The sequence below is a fragment of the Pongo abelii genome, chromosome 1 (genome assembly GCF_028885655.2).
Source record: "Pongo abelii isolate AG06213 chromosome 1, NHGRI_mPonAbe1-v2.0_pri, whole genome shotgun sequence".
NCBI lineage: Eukaryota > Metazoa > Chordata > Mammalia > Primates > Hominidae > Pongo > Pongo abelii.
Genome location: NC_071985.2, coordinates 116146495 through 116164351, shown reverse-complemented (window position 1 = coordinate 116164351; position 17857 = coordinate 116146495). Strand labels below are relative to the sequence as shown.

Sequence of the window (17857 nt, the reverse complement as noted above, 5' to 3'; positions counted from 1 at the left end):
GCACTCCAGCCTGGGCAACAAGGGCGAAACCCCCTTTCAAGAAAAAAAAAAAAGAAGAAACATGAATAGGGCGGTATCCTGGACATCAAGTGAAGACAGTACTTGGAGGAGGGAGTGATCAGCTATGTCAAAAGCTGCTGCTGAGAAGTCAAGAATGACATGGACTGAGAATGAACCACTGGATTTATTAACAAGGAGGTCTAGAGGAGCTTTGGCATAGCAGTGCAGATGAAAGCCTATTTGGAGTGGGTTAAAAGTGAATGTAAGGGATCAGAATAAGTGAATATGGACAACTTCTTCAAGGAGATTTTCTATAAAGTGAAGACAGCAGGTGGTGGTTGCTGGAGGGCTACAGGGATCATGAGAAAGTTTTAATGACAGTATGTATGTATGCCGCTTAAAATGAACCATCAACTTATGGGGGAAATTCTCATCAGGAGAGAGTGGGTAGAAGCACTAGGGTGATATTCCCAAGGATGGCGAGAGGAGGTGGGATCCAGGACACGCGTGGAAAGTTTAACTTCAGGTGAGAACTCAGAAAGTCCATTCATATCAGGAGAGAAAGCAGGGCCTGCAGGCTCAGGTACAGGTAGGAAGGTAGGCAGGTGGTGAGAGCTTGTGGAAATTGCCCTCTGATTGCTTATTCTCCTTAGTGAAATAAGAAGCCAAGCCGTCAGCTGAAGAGTGAGTCTAGAGAGGAGGTATTCCAGATTTGAGGAGAGAAAAAGTAACTGCTAGGAGAAAAAGTAACTGGGTAAGTGAACAGGCTAGGAAATACTAGACTTAATTGAGGTAAGTGATTAGAAATTAAAAGTGCAGGACTTTGTAGGGTGGTGTATTTTTCTGCAACCACATGGGTGTGAGCATAGAATAGGCAAGCACCGGACTTAATCTAGCTGTAATCTGGCCATGTGAGTATGACAAGCCAACAAAGGAGCAAGGAAGCTAAGTGTGTCTGCAACGGACTGAGTCTAGTGAGTGACAACAGCACTCAGGCTGAGTAGGGAGGGCAGCAGGGACATGAGGTGTGTGAAGGACTGTCAGTATCAGCATCATCAAGGACAGGGCATGGCGGTCAGAGTGAGACACCTGACATTGAGGTAATGATGAGTTCTCGGTTACATCCATGGGTAGTGGGTAATGTAGAGGACAAGATCCTTGCAGGAGAGGCAATAAAGGACAATATTGAAAGAATTTTAATTTAAATATTGTAACCACCAAGACACCAGGAATGTTAGAAACAATAAAAATGAGGCAGGCCTTAAAATGACTAAGAAACACTGGCATGTGAGGCAGGGGCCTATACAAGACTGCAACACAAAAGGGGCTTTAGAGACCAGGGAGGAGTGTCAGTGAGAAGCAGGGAGAAATGTGTCCCCTCTCTCTAGTTTCAGTTTAAAATGGTGCAGAAGCCGGGTGTGGTGGCTCATGCCTGTAATCCCAGCATTTTGGGAGGCTGAGGCAGGTGGATCACCTGAGCTCAGGAGTTTGAGACCAGCCTGGCCAACACAGTGAAACATCGTCTCTACTAAAATACAAAAATTAGCCGGGCATGGTGGTGCGGGCCTGTAGTCCCAGCTACTTGGGAGGCTGAGACAGTAAAATCACTTGAACCTGGGAGGCAGAGGTTGCAGTCAGCCAAGATCGTGCCACTGCACTCCGGCCTTGGTAACAGAGTGAGACTCCTTCTCAAAATAAATAAATTAATTAAATAAAGTGGTGCAGGAGGAAAAGCAATCTCCCCACTGTGTGGGGAAGCAGGAACTTATAGAGTAACATCTATCAGTGGAGCCCAAAGAGTTCTAAGCTAACTGCTGTCACTACATCTCTTTCCAGAACATTCCTAGTAAGACAAATGATACTGTTCTCCCCATCTTTGTTAGATTCTCTCCTCACCCAGAGGAATGACAAAGGAATTGAAAGTAGCTAGCTCCTCTATACCAGAAAAGGAGAAAACCCTGACAACAGGTAACATCTAATTATTTTCTCATAGACCATTAATTTGTGTTAGTCTCTGAAAACAGACTAAAAAGATGCAAATTTGCCATTTTAAACAAATCAACTTATGGAATACTCACCAAGCACATAAAGAAAGAACTTCATGGTATCAGTAATATTTGGCGATTCCATTTCATACTCATCTTCATCTGATGATGTTAAGTTGTAGATAGTGAGGCTACCTGACACAGTGTCTAAATAAACCCTATTTTTAAAAGATGAGAAAGCTCTGAATTCAGAATTTTCCAGTTCTGCAACTTTATCCTTTTGTTTTTTCCATAGGAGCTCTTTTGAAGGCACATTGCTTGGTACATGGAAAGTTACATTCTCATACATAACGCCATATATTTGTTGGGAGAAACAGCTGATGAAACCTAGGAGAGAAAAAAAAAAGTGGTTAGAAAAAACAACATGACTTTAGTGGCAGAAATTATTCATCAGGTACTTTTTGTGCTAAGCTGACAAACTGCTGACACGAAGTACAGGAAGTAAGAACATGTTTGACCATGTAGAGCTTACTCTTTAATAGAAAACTGGGACCTGCATAAATCCAAGAAATGGACTCGACATTCATGGAGCACCAACCATCTGCCAGGTACTACGGGCTGTGCTGGGAATATGGGGTTGTTCCAGGCCCTCCAGGAGCCTCACGTGTGGAGAAGACAGGGAGCAGGCTCTACATCAGGGGCTGCATAAGGGGAGCTGCCTGGTCTAGGGCCTCCCCAAGGAAGTCATGCTGGAACTGACATAACGTGCAAATCACTGAAGGATAAAAGGCAGTTAGGCCGCAGGGCTGGGTAGGTGAGTGGGTGGGGAGTGGAAGAAGAGATGATCATACAGATATATAGGAAGCAGCACCCCCAAAGGAAGGCCCTGAATGGAGAAAGGGCATGGTGTGCTTGAGGATACACACGTGATTCCTAACAGCTAGAATGAGGAGGGCAAGGGGTGGCTGGTGGGGAACAAGACAGACAAAGGCCAGCCCACAGCCTATGTGTGATAAAGTAAGGAACGCTAAGGGTTTGGACTGATCCTAAAGGAGAGGAAGCCACAGAAAGGTTTTTAACAAGACTGGCCTAACATAATTTAAGTGTCAGCAGGCTGACTGTCTTTAGAGTAGAGAGCGGCTGACAGGCCAGCACAGAGGCAGGGAAATTATCATGAAAGTCAATGCTGTAGCAATGAAGTCCATGGACAGGACAGACCAGACCAGGGTGTTTGTGGTGGGGACGGACAAGGGGACAGACTCAGGAGACGCTGGAGAGAGAAGTCAACAGGATTCAGCGATGAGGGTGGGGGAAGTGGATGGGACTGTCAGGGCTCCTTGGCTGACTGAGAGACATCATTAACTGAGATCAGAAACAATGGCTGGGAAGTAAGTCGAGGGTGTGATGAAGATTAAGAACTCAGGGATTGGGTACAGTGGTGGGTTGGAGCCAGGTCCACCTGCCCTCATGAGCCAATTGTTAGCATCTCTGCCCAGCCCTATTAGGGGACGTCTAGTAACAGCACAGAAACTGACTAATGCTTCACATCAGAACCTCCACACCAATCTAGTTGTTAAACATTTATTAGAACCACAAGATTCGGATATTTTTTATACCCCAAAGTGGGTTTAAATGCATCTTGCTCTAAGACTTGTCTCTTGTTAAGAGAGAACAGCAGCTGGGCACTGTGGTTCATGCCTGTAATTCCAGCATTTTGGGAGGCCAAGGTGGTTGGATTGCTTGAGTTCAGGAGTTCAAGACCAACCTGGGTAAAATGGCAAAACCCCATCTTTACGAAAAGTACAAAAAATTAGCTGGGCATGGCACACACCTGTGGTCCCAGCTACTTGGGAGGCTGAAGAGGATTACTTGAAGCCATGAGGCAGAGATTGCAGTCAGCCATGATTGTGCCACTGCACTCCAGCCTGGGTGACAGAGCGAGACCTGTCTCAACAAACAAACAAAGAACTGCAGCTATTTTAAGTTAACATTAAAGAGCAATTTAAACTTGACTGAAGTTTTTGCCTAGTAGCAATTAGGGTAATTGAAATAATACAGGGGAAATCAAGAACCCTGAATGACCAGTTGTAGACAACTGTGTTAGTAATTTCAGATAAGAAGCAAATATCACCCATTTGTTTATCTACAAGGACTTTTTAGAACCCATCTCCCTTAATTAAGGGGGACTGCCCTCAAAAACACACCAGCATCTTTCCATTGCTTTGCTGATTACGCATTATTTCTTCCACTCAACAGAGTATGTGGGAAGGCACAAGAAAAAGAACAGAATTCAAGGGGTGAGAGTCTACCACACACAATAGTGGAAACTCAAAAATGTCTTATAAATGTAAATGAAACAATGAGTGATAGAGGGCAGGGTGGTGGTGAAAGAGTAGGTATGAGATAAACTGCCATACCCTGGCGGCATGAATATGTCTTTTGTCTTTCCCAGGGAGAGCTGATGTATCCTGGGCTCGAGAACAGTAGAAGAAAGTAGTCAGGAATGGAGCTAGTGGTGGAGGGAAGTGAGGGTAGAGAAAGGGGAGACTGCAGCTCAGAAGAAATCAAAGTACAGTTGACCCTTGAACAACACGGGTTTGAGCTGTGTGGGTCCACTTACATGTGGATTTTCTTCCGCCTCTGCCATCCCTGAGATAGCAAGACCAACCTGTCCTCCCCCTTAGCCTGCTTTAACGTGAAGGTAATGAGGATGCAGACCTTTGATGATCCACTTTCACTTAGTAAGTATATTTTCTTCCTTATGCTTTTTTTCTTTTTTAAATTTTTTTTATTACTATTATCTCAATAGTTTGGGGGAACAGGTGATGTTTGGTTACTTGGATAAGTTTTTTTTTTTTTTTTGGATAAGTTCTTTGGGTGTGATTTCTGAGATTCTGGTGTACACTGTACCCAATGTGTAGTCTTTTATCCCTCATCCCCATCCCACCCTTCTCCACAAGTCCCCAAAGTTCATTGTATCATTCTTACATAGCTTAGCTCCCACTTGTAAGTTAGAACATATGTTTGGTTTTCCATTCCTGAGTTACTTCACTTAGAATAATGGTCTCCAGTTCCATCCAGGTTGCTGTGAATGCCATTATTTTGTTCTTTTTTTTTTTTTTTCTTTTGAGACAGAGTCTCGTTCTGTCCCCAGGCTGGAGTGCAGTGGCGTGATCTTGGCTCACTAAAAGTTCCACCTCCCAGGCTCATGCCATTCTCCTGCCTCAGCCTCCTGAGTAGCTGGGACTACAGGCGCCCACCACCACGCCCGGCTAATTTTTTTGTATTTTTAGTAGAGACGAGGTTTCACCATGTTAGCCAGGATGGTCTCGATCTCCTGACCTCGTGATCTGCCCGCCTCGGCCTCCCAAAGTGCTGGGATTACAGGCACGAGCCACCGCGCCTGGCCTATTATGTTCCTTTTTATGGCATATTCATATATATATATATATCTCCCATATTTTCTTTATCCACTCATGGATTGATGGGCATTTATGCTGATTCCATATTTTTGCAATTGCGAGTTGTGCCACTATAAAGATGTTGTGTGCAACATGTTGTGTGTTGTCTTTTTCATAAAATGACTTGTTTTCCTCTGGGTAGATACCCAGTAATGGAACTGCTGGATCAAATGGTAGTTCTACTTTTAGTTGTTTAAGAAATCTCCATAGTTGTTGTACTAGTTTACATTCCCACCAGCAGTGTACAAGTGTTCCCTTTTCACCACACCCATGCCAACATCTATTATTTTTTGATTTTTAAATTATGGCCATTCTTGCAGGAGCAAGGTGGTATTGCATTGTGGTTTCGATTTGCATTTCCCTGATGTTGTGTGCAACATGTCGTGTGTTGTCTTTTTCATAAAATGACTTGTTTTCCTCTGGGTAGATACCCAGTAATGGAACTGCTGGATCAAATGGTAGTTCTACTTTTAGTTGTTTAAGAAATCTCCATAGTTGTTGTACTAGTTTACATTCCCACTAGCAGTGTACAAGTGTTCCCTTTTCACCACACCCATGCCAACATCTATTATTTTTTGATTTTTAAATTATGGCCATTCTTGCAGGAGCAAGGTGGTATTGCATTGTGGTTTCGATTTGCATTTCCCTGATAATTAGTAATGTTGAGCATTTTTTCATATGTTTGTTGGCCATTTGTATATCCTCCTTTGAGAATTGTCTATTCATGTCCTTGGCCCACTTTTTGATGGGATTGTTTGCTTTTTTCTTGCTGATTTGTTTGACTTCCTTATAGATTCTGGATATTGGTCCTTTGTCAGATACATAGTTTGTGAATATTTTCTCCCACTTTGTGGGTTGTGTGTTTACTCTGCTGATTGTTTATATTGCTGTACAGAAGCTTTTTAATTTAAGCCCCATCTATTTATCTTTGTTTTTGTTGCATTTGTTTTTGCGTTCTTGGTCATGACCTTTTTGCCTAAGCCAAAGTCTAGAAGAGTTTTTCTGATGTTATCTTCTAGAATTTTTATGGCTTCAGGTCTTAGATTTAAGTTTTTGATCCACCTTGAGTTGATTTTTATATAAGGTGAAAGATGAGGATCCAGTTTCATTCTTCTACACCTTATGCTTTTCTTAATAAGTTCTTTTCTCTAGCTTAATTTAGTGTAAGAATACAACACATAATGCATATAACATAGAAAATATGTGTTGTTTATGTTATTGGTAAGGCTTCTGGTAGGCTATTAGTAGTTAAGTTTTTGGGAGTCAAGAGTTATACATAAATTTTTGACTGCTCAAGGGGATGGTGCCCCTAACTGCCATGTTGTTCAAGGGTCAACTATAATTTTGAACTGGAAGAAACTCTAAAAATTATTTAGTCAAATTACTCCCATTTCACTGGTGAAATGACAAGACACCAAGAAAAATAAAAGGCAATTTTATTGAATGCTTACTCTCTGCTGGTTATACGTTCACATTGTCTTGTATTCCTTTTTATCCCTCTCCATGTCTACCTGCAGTAGGTGTTATTAACCCCATTTACAGGTAGGAAAGCAGGCTCCAAGAGGCATATCACCTTGCTCCATGTCTCTCAGCAAGTTTATGGCAGCACAATGACCAGAACACACTTTGTCTGACTCCTAGGTCAGTGCCATTTCAGAACAGCATGGTCCCACATTCAGGATGAGATTAATTTATTCATTCACTCAGGAAATATTCATTGGGCATCTATTCTATATAAGATCCTTGAGAACAAGACAGACACCGTACCTTCCTTCTTAGAGTTGACATTCTATTAGGGGAGGCAGAATTTACACAAATAATTAGACAATGCCCAACTGCAACTGTGATAATTGCTGCTAAGTAAAAGCATCAGGTGTCAATAAGAACATTTACTTAGGGAACTAACAAGGGGTTAGGGAAGGCAGTTCCCTTCCCTAAAAGAAGTTCTGAGGCACAAGCAGCAGTTAACTATGCCCAGGAGAGCAGGGCAGGTCCCCATTAAGAGAACAATTATGAAGACCTTGAAGCAGGAGCAATGGCATGAGAAAAGTAGCATAAGCCGAACTGCATACACAAGCACAGCCAGCCCTTGCAGGGCATCAGACAAACACAATTCTAGTATTGAGGAAAGCCATAGAAGAGTTTCAAACAGGATGGTGACAAAATAAGAGTAACTCTTTCTTTAAAAAATGTATTTTAAAACATAAATTATACATAGACACATACATACAACTTTACACTAATGAAAAACGATCATATAAGTATTTTTTCAGTCCTCTTATCTGGGTGCCTTACCCACTCTCTTAACCCCATAACAATCTCCAGTTCTATACTCTACATTAACAAATCAGAATACATCTTTCAATATTTTTCTCTCATATAGTCAAATAGATACAAACATATATCGCATATAATGGATACACACAGGTATAGCTTGAAGATACTGTGGGTTTGGTTCCAGACAACAGCAATCATGTAAATATCAGAGTAAAGTGCGTCACACAAATTTTCTGGTTTCCCAGGGCATATAAATGTTATGTTTACACTATACTGTAGTCTATTAAAGTGTTCAATAGCATTATGTCTAAAAACACAATGTACATATTTAATTAAAAAATACTTTATTGCTAAAAAAATGCTAACCATCATTTGAGTCTTCAGCAAGTCCTAATATTTTTGCTGGTGAAAGGTCTTGCCTCAATGTTGATGGCTGCTGACTGATCAGGGTGTTGGTTGCTAAAGGCTGCGATGGCTGTGGCAATTTCTTAAAAGAAGGCAATGATGAGGTTTGCCGCATCAATGGACCCTTCCTTTCACAAAATATTTCTCAGAGGCATCCAATGCTGTTTGATAGCATTTTACTCACAGTAAAACTTCTTTCAAAATTAGAGTAAATCTCCTCAAATCCTGCTGCTGCTTTATCAACTAAATTTATGTAATACTCTTAACCCTTTGTTGTCATTTAAACAATGTTCACAGCATCTTTACCAGGAGTATAGATGCCATCTGAAGAAACCACTTTCTTTGCTCATCCATAAGAAGCAACTCCTCATTGGCTCAATTTTCATCATGAGATTGTGGCAACTGAGTCACATATTCAGGCTCCACTTCTATTTTTCTTGCTATTTCCACCCTTCAAAGTCATCCATGAGGATCGGAATCAAATTCTTCCAAACTCCTGCTAATATTGATATTTTGACCTGAGGACTGGAATCAAATTCTTCCAAACTCCTGTTAATGTTGATATTTTGACCTCCTCCCATGAACCACAAATGTTCTTAATGACATCTAGAATGGTGAATCCTTTCAGAAGGTTGTCAATTTACTTTGCCCAGATTCATCAGAAGAATAATTATCTATGGCAGCTATAGCCTTACCAAATGTATTCCTACATAATAAGACTTGAAAGGCAAAATTACTCCTTGATCCATGGGCTGCAGAATGGATGTTGTATTAGCAAGCATGAAAACAACACTCATCTCCTTGTACATCTCCATCAGAGCTCTTGGGTGATTAGGTGCATTGTCAATAAGCAATAATATACTGAAATGAATCTTTTTTTTCTAAGCAGTAGGTATTAACAGTGGGCTTACAATATTCAGTAAACCATGCTGTAAACAGATGTGCTGTCATCCAGCCTGTTGTTCCATTTTATAGAGCACAAGCAGAATAGATTTAGCCTAATTCTTAAAGGCTCTAGCATTTTCAGAGTGGTAAATGAGCACTGGCTTCAACTTAAAGTCATCAGCTGCATTAGCCCACACAAAAAGAGAGTCAGCTGTCCTTTCAAGCCTGAAGTTGACTTCTCCTGTCTAGCTATGGAAGTCCTAGATGGCATCTTCTTCCAATAGAAGGTTGTTTTGTCTACATTGAAAATCTGTTGTTTCATGTATCCTGCACCAGTAATCTTAGATCTTCTCGATAACTTGTTGCAGCTTCTACATCAACACTTGCTGCTTTACTTCACAGTTTTATGTTATGGAGATGGCTTTCTTCCTAAGATCTCATGAACCAACCTCTGATAGCTTCAAACTTTTCTCCTGCAGCTTTCTCACCTCTCTCAGCCTTCATAGAACTAAAGAGAGTTAGGGTCTTGCTCTGGATTAGGCTTTGGATTAAGGGAATGTTGTAGCTGGCTTGATCTTCTATGCAGACTACTTGAACTTTCTCCATGTCTGCAATAATGCTGTTTCACTTTCTTATTTATGTGTTCACTGGAGTAGCACTTTTAATTTCCTTCAAGAACTTTTCCTTTGAATTCACAACTTCGCTAACTCTTTGGCATAAAAGTCCTAGTTTTCAGCCCATCGTGGCTTTTTTTTTTTTTTTTTTGAGACAGAGTTTCACTCTTGTAGCCCAGACTGGAGTGCAATAGTGCCATCTTGGCTCACTGCAACATCTGCCTTTCAGGTTCAAGCGATTCTCCTGCCTCAGCCTCCCAACCAGCTGGGATTACAGGTGCCAACCACAACACCCAGCTAATTTTTGTATTTTTAGTAGAGATGGGGTTTCGCCATTTTGGCCAGGTTGGTCTCAAACTTCTGACCTCAGGTGATCCACCCACCTTGGCCTCCCAAAGTGCTGGGATTACAGGCGTGAGCCACCATGCCCGGCCACCTGTCGTGGCTTTTCACATGCCTTCCTCACTAAGCTTAATCATTTCTAGTTTTTAATTTAAAGTGAGAGACATTGCAACTCTTCTTTTCACTTGAGCACTTAGAAGCCATTGCAGGGTTATTAAATTGGCCTAATTTCAGTATCATTGTCTCAGGTGACAAGGGAGGCCAGAGGAGAAGGAGAAAGATCGGGATAACAGCCAGTCAGTGGAGCAGTCAGAACACACGTAGCATTTATCAATTAAGTTCACCGTCTTATATGCATGGTTCTTGGCATCCCAAAACAATGACAACAGTAACATCAAAGATCACTGATCACAGATCACCATAACAGATATGATAATGCAAAAGCTTTAAATATTGTGAGAATTACTAAAATGTAACAGAGAGACAAAACATAAAGTTAGGCACTGATGGACTTGCTTAAAGCTGGGTTGTCACAAACCTTCAATTTGTAAAAAGCACATTATCTGTGAAGTGCAATAAAGTGAAACGCAATAAAATGAGGTGTGCCTGAGGGATTTACCATTCTTTAATAAAAATGGTCTTATGCACACTTCTCTACATCCTGCCTTTCTCATTAATATCTCATAAAAGCTCCTTGAAATCAACTGGTATAGCTATACTTTATTCTTTTTAATAACTACGCAATATTCCAGAGCATGAGGGAACCATAATTAATCTGCCGTCCACCACTGATGAACACTCCTTTTGTGCCTAGCTTTGTCTAGTGCAGTTACACCGCAATAACTATCCTGTATATATGTCCTGATGTATTTATGGTTTCATATTTATGTGGGAGTAGAGTGGAGCTGGCAGTTGCTACATCAAAAGGTAAATAGATTTTTTTTAATAGAAGTTGCTGCATTGTTTACAAAAAAGACTTTGGCAATTTACATCTCCATCAGTAATGCCTGAGTTGCCCTTTCCTTGGACTCCTGACAGCATTAGGTAATTTTTTTTTATGTTTAACTTTTGGGCAAATAGTGACATTTCATTGATATTTGAATTTGCATTTTCCCGACCTTTAAAAATTTAAGCATCTCTTCTGTTTGTTGATTTGTATTTCTTTTTCTGAGAAATGTCTTTTCACATCCTTTTTTTTTTGTATTAGATTGCTTGTCTTTTTCTTCTCAAAGTTTAAAACTCCTTATATGTTATAAATTTTTTATCTGTATTATAGTTTTTTTCAAATACAGCCTTTGCCTATTGAATTTACTAAATGAATATCTTCCATACAAAGTTTCTAAATTTTTACATAATGAAAGTGTTTATCTTTTCTGGCTGTGGTGTGGAAGACTGATGGGAGGGGTAAGACTAGATAGCAAGAGATCCATCAGACAGCAATTTCAGACTGGTCAAGAGGCAACATTGTGCTAGGGAAATTGGTTCAAGAGACATTAGGGAGGTAAAACTGGGAGAACTAGATGATTGACAGCATATGGGGTAAAGGAGGAGGATAGGGGGTGCCAGGAGTGCCAGGATGAATCAGAGCTCTTACTTCCTCCTAGGTGGGTTGTGGTGTCTTTCCCTAAGAAAGGAAACACAGCAGGAAGACTAAGACTGGCCTGGAACATCATGCTTTCAGTTTGACACTGTTAAGTGTGAGGGGTCTGTGAGACATCCAAGCAAAGATATCCAGTAGCTGCTAGGTACACAGGTCTGGGACTCACAGGAAAGGATACAGACTTGGGAATCATCACATTTCTAGTGGCTCCAATGGAGGCCATTAGGACCATCACCTTGGGAGAGCGTATGAAGTGGGAAAAGGCAGCTTGGACCTGTGCTTTAAAGCTTGTCTAGAGGGGAACATACTGGCTAAGGAGACTGAGAGAGACCTGGGAAGTAGAAGAAAGGCCAGGAAGGGGATGGCATCATACCTCCAAGACAAGAGTCAACATGTGGAGATTTGGCTGAATAAAAGGCACTAGTGATATTACTCAGAGAGTAGGAAAAAGACGGAAGAAAATTCAAATGTAAGCAGAATTAAACACACATACAAAAACACATGCATACAATTTATTTTTGCTTATGCTCTAAAAGAACCTGTAGTTTCACTGAATGCTGGGATCTGGGTGATATTTATTTAGGATGTAACAAATAAAACAATAGTATAACCTACATAAAGAGATATGCATAATGATATTCATTTTAAAGTTATCTATACTAGTAAAAAATAATCTAGTGTAATAGTTAAACAATTTAGTATTATGCCATGGCTTACTATGTGGCTATTTTTAAAAAGGAAACAGGATAGATTTATTCTCCTTTTATTATTGGGAATTTGGAAAAGTTCTTAATATCAAAAAGTTATAGAAATATATATGCAGAATATTCCTCTTTTTAAAAACAATAAAGAGGCCAGATGTGGTGGCTCATGCCTACAATTCTAGCACTTTGGGAAGCCAAACTGGAAGGATCACTTGAGCCCAGGAGTTTGATACCAGCCTGGGCAATGTAGTGAGACCCTGTCTCTACCAAAAAATATATATATTTTTTAACTATAAAAAGACATGAATACATGTGTACATGCATTCTCACTTGCTCATTTTTTAGACTGGAAAGAGACACCCTAAATGATTAACAGTGGTTGTTTTTAAAGTAACCACTGTTACTTTAGAGATTGTGGTGATGGTGAGATTTTAATTTATTACTTATTACTTAATACAGGTCACATTGAAAATATGTTACTTTTGAAGACAAATCTCCTATTACTATTATAATATTAAAACTATGTAAATTTTTTTTAAATAGAATTATTCAACCAAGAGGAGGAGTTATTAAGAATTGTCTCTAAAGCTAATATCTACCTCTACTTTGTGTGCATGGGTATATCTATTATTTCCGTCCCATAGTAAAGTCTTTTCTGTTGCACTTCCAAGGCTAACACTAAAGTAAGTTGCTAAGATAATTTCTAATGAACAAAAGAACAATAGAAGAAAGGGGAGTGAGTTTTTTCTCAAAGGTCACAAACCACGGATGAATGAATGAATACACAAACAGGAGCAAAGGAATGGAGTCAACAGTGAGTTTGTCGCTTTGCTGATACCACTGAGTGGTCAGAAAAGGGACTGTAAGGATGCTAATAACCATGCCAGGGTGCAGAACAGAGTGCCCAGATTTTGAAGCCAGCAAGGCCCAGGGTGAACTCCCAAAGGCCTCCCCACACTAGGTCTCCTCAGCTGTGAAGTAGAAATCATAATGCCTACCATAAAAGATTGTTTTGAGGTTTGAATAAAATTGAGAGTCTTTTTACACTGGTTGACATGAAATAGGCTTTCAAAGGTTTTCTCTCTTTTTCTTTTAATGAGTTAGGTCAACATCAAGGTATTCACACTGTCTGAATTAACTGGGTGAGAACTGGGCATGGGGTGAGTTTTTGCTGTTTAAGAGCAAAGAGAGATGGAGGGAGGGAAAAAATTTTATCAGTGATCGCCTAAAAAGATTTTCTATGCTAGCCAGATAATTTTTGAAGGTTTTTTTGTTTTGAAGAATTTTGAATTTTTTTTAAATAAAGATATGAGGGTACCTAATACCTAATCAGCACTACATGTATAGTGATCATATATCTAAAAACAGGTCTGATCTCAAATATTCTGTTGCAGTATTTCTACAAAACATCAACACCTCAATTTTAATAGTTCTTTTTGTATGGCCTGAAGTTGTAACTGTAACCCAAGTTTTACAGATGAAGTATCCCGATTTCTTATTTAGAAAATTTGGTCACCATTAACTATGGGTTAATGAAAAGGAACTCTCAACCCCCAGCACAAATTCCTCTGCAAATTATCACTCAGGTCCTGAGATTCAGATTGACTGTTACTTTTTTTTTTTAGTTAATCTAACACTTGTACAGCCCTGGCTCTGTGCCAGGCACTGTTGCAAGAGCTCTATAAATAGGTACTCACCGCTGGGAGCAGTGGCTCATGCCTGTAATCCCAGCACTTTGTGAGGCCGAGGCAGGTGGATCACTTGAGGTCAGGAGTTCGAGACCAGCCTGGCCAACATGGTGAAACCCCATCTCTACTAAAAATACAAAATTAGCTGGACGTGGTGGCACTCGCCTGTAATCCCAGTTACATGGGAGGCTGAGGCAGGAGAATCGCTTGAACCCGGGAGGTGGAGGTTGCAGTGAGCCAAGACTGTGCCACTGAACTCCAGCCTGGGTGACAGAGCAAGACTCCATCTCAGAAAAAAAAAAAAAAAAAAAAATCGGTACTCACTGAATCCTAAAAACATATTAAGAAGGTTTTATTTCTAACCCTATTTTGCAGGTGAGGAAACTGAGGCACAACAATGTTAAGTGACTTGCTAGTTAAGCAATGAAGCCAGATTTGAACCTGGACAATCTGACTGCAGAATCAGTGCTCTTAACCATTGTTTCTTATTTAGCTTGCTACATGGCATAAGGCTCTTAAAGATACTGACATGATGCAGGGTTTCTCAGGATACAATCTATAGACAGCATTGGAACAGCAGATGTTGCAAATGAGAAAGTCAAACTGAGTTAAGCACACCTCCAAAGCTACAGGTGAGGCACTAAGCTCTGTGGTTTCCAAATCATTGAATGCTAGAGCTGAAGAGGGCCTCAGAGAGCAAGAGTCCAGTCAAGGAAGAAAAAGCCAGACCAGAAACAATAAAAAGAAAACAAGCAAACAAAGGAGTCACAAAGAAACAGAACTGTGGCAAATGACGCATTAGACGAAGACCAGCAATTCCACCCAGAGAGGAGATACCAGCGGGCTACGTGTGACTCAGAAGGGGCTGGTGAGGACTTGTGCACCAGTGAGCCTACAGGGAGGGGCCTGCCATGTGGAAACAGGAGCTGTGCCTCAGCTCCTGCCATGTGGCAACAGGGGCCCACCATTGCCAGGTTCCCAATTTTTCAAGAAAAGCCAGATATTCACATTTTGTGTGAAAATTCCTGTTCTTGAAAGTTGGCAACTAATTCAAATCTGAGCTTAGGGGTAACCCCAGCCAGGCTAGTCCTATCAGGACAAGGACAAAGCTGTTCCTGTTTTTGGCTGTATCCCCATATGTCTGGCATATGGACTTTCAATAAATATCTGTTGAATGAATTAACTAAAATGATTAAAATACAACTTAAATGTAGTTCAAAAGATAAGGCTTCCTGACAGAATAGCAAAATTCGACAGTCACCCCAAACCCTGGGCTTTGTGAAATCCCAAATTGCTGTGGAACCTGGCTGAAGAAGCAGGACTTCGTAAGGAAAGATGGAGAAAGAAGTTTAACTGGAGCTTAAAAATAAAATGGCTCAGGAGCCCTCATATACAACCAAAACAGACTCAGTTTTTCAGCCCCACTTTCTGCCTCATCACCAAAGCAAGATGGGAGGACCTGCGGGCTCCACCTTCCCAACTCCACAGCTGTCTCTTTTGAGATGTTCCCTCTCAAGTTTAAGTAGATTTTACCAACTAAGTGTTATAGGATGCAGGGCACCACACCAGATAAACTTGTACCCATTCATGGATGTCAGCCCTAATCAAACTTAACAGCCTCTCTACGGTTTGAGGAGGTTCATTGATGTCATTTCTTTCTTTTCTTTCTTTTTATTTTTCTCTTTCTTTCCCTCTCTCTCTCCCTCCTTCCCTTCCCTTCCTTCCTTCCTTTCTTTTTCTTTTTGGAGACAGGCTCTCATTCTGTCACCCAGGTTAGTGTGCAGTGGTACAATCATGGCTCACTGTAGCTTCAACCTCCTGGGCTCAAGTGATCCTCCTGCCTCAGCCTCCCAAATAGCTGGAACTACAGTTGCATGCCACCACGCCCAGCTAATTTTTATATTTTTTGTAGAAACAAGGTGTCACTATGTTGCTCAGGCTGATCTCAAACTCGTGGGCTCAAGTGATCCTCCTGCCTGGGCCTCCTGAAGTGCTGGGATTACAAGCATGAGCCACCATGCCCAGCCAATGCCATACCTTAGAGACAAGCTAATCACTCTTCCAGGATTTGGAGGAAAGGGTTTTCTTGAGTTTGTTCTTAGAAACAAACAATGTAATTTTAAGATACTTCTCTCTCTCTCTCTCAAATATTTTAAGGCTCACATTGCCTGCAGATTTTAGCAGGTAAAGTAAAAATTCATCTGACCAACAAAAAAAAAAAAAGAAAAAAGAAAAATTCCCTTAAAAGTTTCAGTACCTGAATACATGAATATTGGTATTTCCCTCTGAATATAAGACATCATAATGGTGATTCATTTAAAGCCTCGTGCAACCCCAGAGATAGCAGGGTCTTGGGGCATTTTTGTTCCCAAGTGAGCAGATGGGTTTCTCATCTGGATATGGGTCACTGAGCACAGCTTGTCCCTCTCACTTCTCTGTGTTTCATCTTCACATCACAGTACACTTTCAGTTGATGCCTACTTGCAGTATCAGGATGTATGGCAATCTGGGAAGCAACATCTCTATCTACACACCCATATATGCATTTATAGTATTGAGGAGCAGCCAATCTCCTAAAATGTCTAGGCTAGTAATTGTATCAAATAACCTGTCCTATTAAGGCCATAAATATTCTCATATTAGTCAGTCCCAATTTTGGGGGTAGGAAATGTGCTTACCAGGCATGGAGATAATAAAAAGGAGTAGAACTGTTTGTTTTAACTCAAGCAAGTTTCATACGGTTGTGTCTCTTGCCTAGCTCTTAGCAAGTCCAATCCAAGGAGCCCTAGGCCAGCTCAGCCTCAGTAATAATATTTAACAGTAGCAGCGGCACGAGGATTCACTGCAGGCTTACTATGTGACAAGCACTTGTTCCAAGAACTGTTTGTGTATTAATTCATTTAATCCTCAACTCAACTCTGAGGTAGTTCTTATTATTCATTTATTTGTTCATCAAATGTTCCTGGAGTCCTGCCTATGTGCCAGACACTGAAATAAGCAGGCAGGATATAGCAATGAACAAAACAGACAAAATCCCAGCCCTCTTGGAGTCTATTTTTCAGTGGAGGGAAGAACATAATAAATGAAAAAGTAAGTATCTTTTATGTTGGATGATGTTAAGTGCTATAGAGAAAAATAAAGCAGAGTGTGGGGGCTGAGGAGTACTGGTAAGGAAAGGAGTTGCATGGCATGGGGGGCAGTCATAAGTTGGCATCTGAGCAGAGCACAGAAAAGCAGGGGAGTGAGCCTAAGAACATCTGGGGTGAGAGTGAGAAATGAGTTATTTCTTGAGAACATGCCTATCAAAGTAAGTTGGTTTGCTCCGCTGGACACTTGGTTGAGAGAGAAGATCAAAGATTCAGAAGCACCAGGCTACAGATGAAGAAATGGACTGAGAGGGTCAGCTGACTGCATTCACTCAGCTAGCAAGGGGCAGAGCTGGTGTCCAGACACAGGCAGTCAGCCCCAGAGCCTGCACTGTTGGCCAGAACATCAGATGCCTTGGTTGGAGCCATTCCTCTTTTTTCCTGGTCGATTCCACCCTTAGCCAGGCCCAGTTAGTGACTTCTCTTATTTCCTTAAGGCAGAGATTCACTGATTTCAGCCACACCACCACCAGTTTCCCTGCCCCCATCTACTTCATACTGAAACTGCAGCCACCTGTCTCCCAACGGTTACAAACCCCTGGTCCCCGAGGCCAGAAACTTCCCGGACCTTGCTCTCAGCTGTCAATCTGCCTCCTCGATAAGCTCATCAAGAATTAAGATGTTGGTTCTCTAAATCAACTTCTTTCTGCACTTTCCTTCTAATATTATGCTAAAATAGTTTCCTTTTTAATTCTTGTTCTTGCACTTAACCTATTTCTCCTTTCTCAAGATGTTTCCCTTTAGACCTGC

The 17857-nt window shown here is 41.0% G+C and overlaps 1 protein-coding gene across 3 annotated transcripts in view; it reads right to left on the bottom strand.

The window, feature by feature from the left end:
- Positions 1-17857, bottom strand: part of CD58 (CD58 molecule) — a 69054-nt gene that overhangs the window by 39796 nt on the left and 11401 nt on the right. For all 3 annotated transcript variants that reach the window (XM_054529069.2, XM_002810374.4, XM_009245829.3), the window contains exon 2: positions 2079-2372. In XM_054529069.2, coding sequence (XP_054385044.1) covers positions 2079-2372 — 294 coding nt within the window. The remainder of the gene's footprint in view (positions 1-2078; positions 2373-17857) is intronic.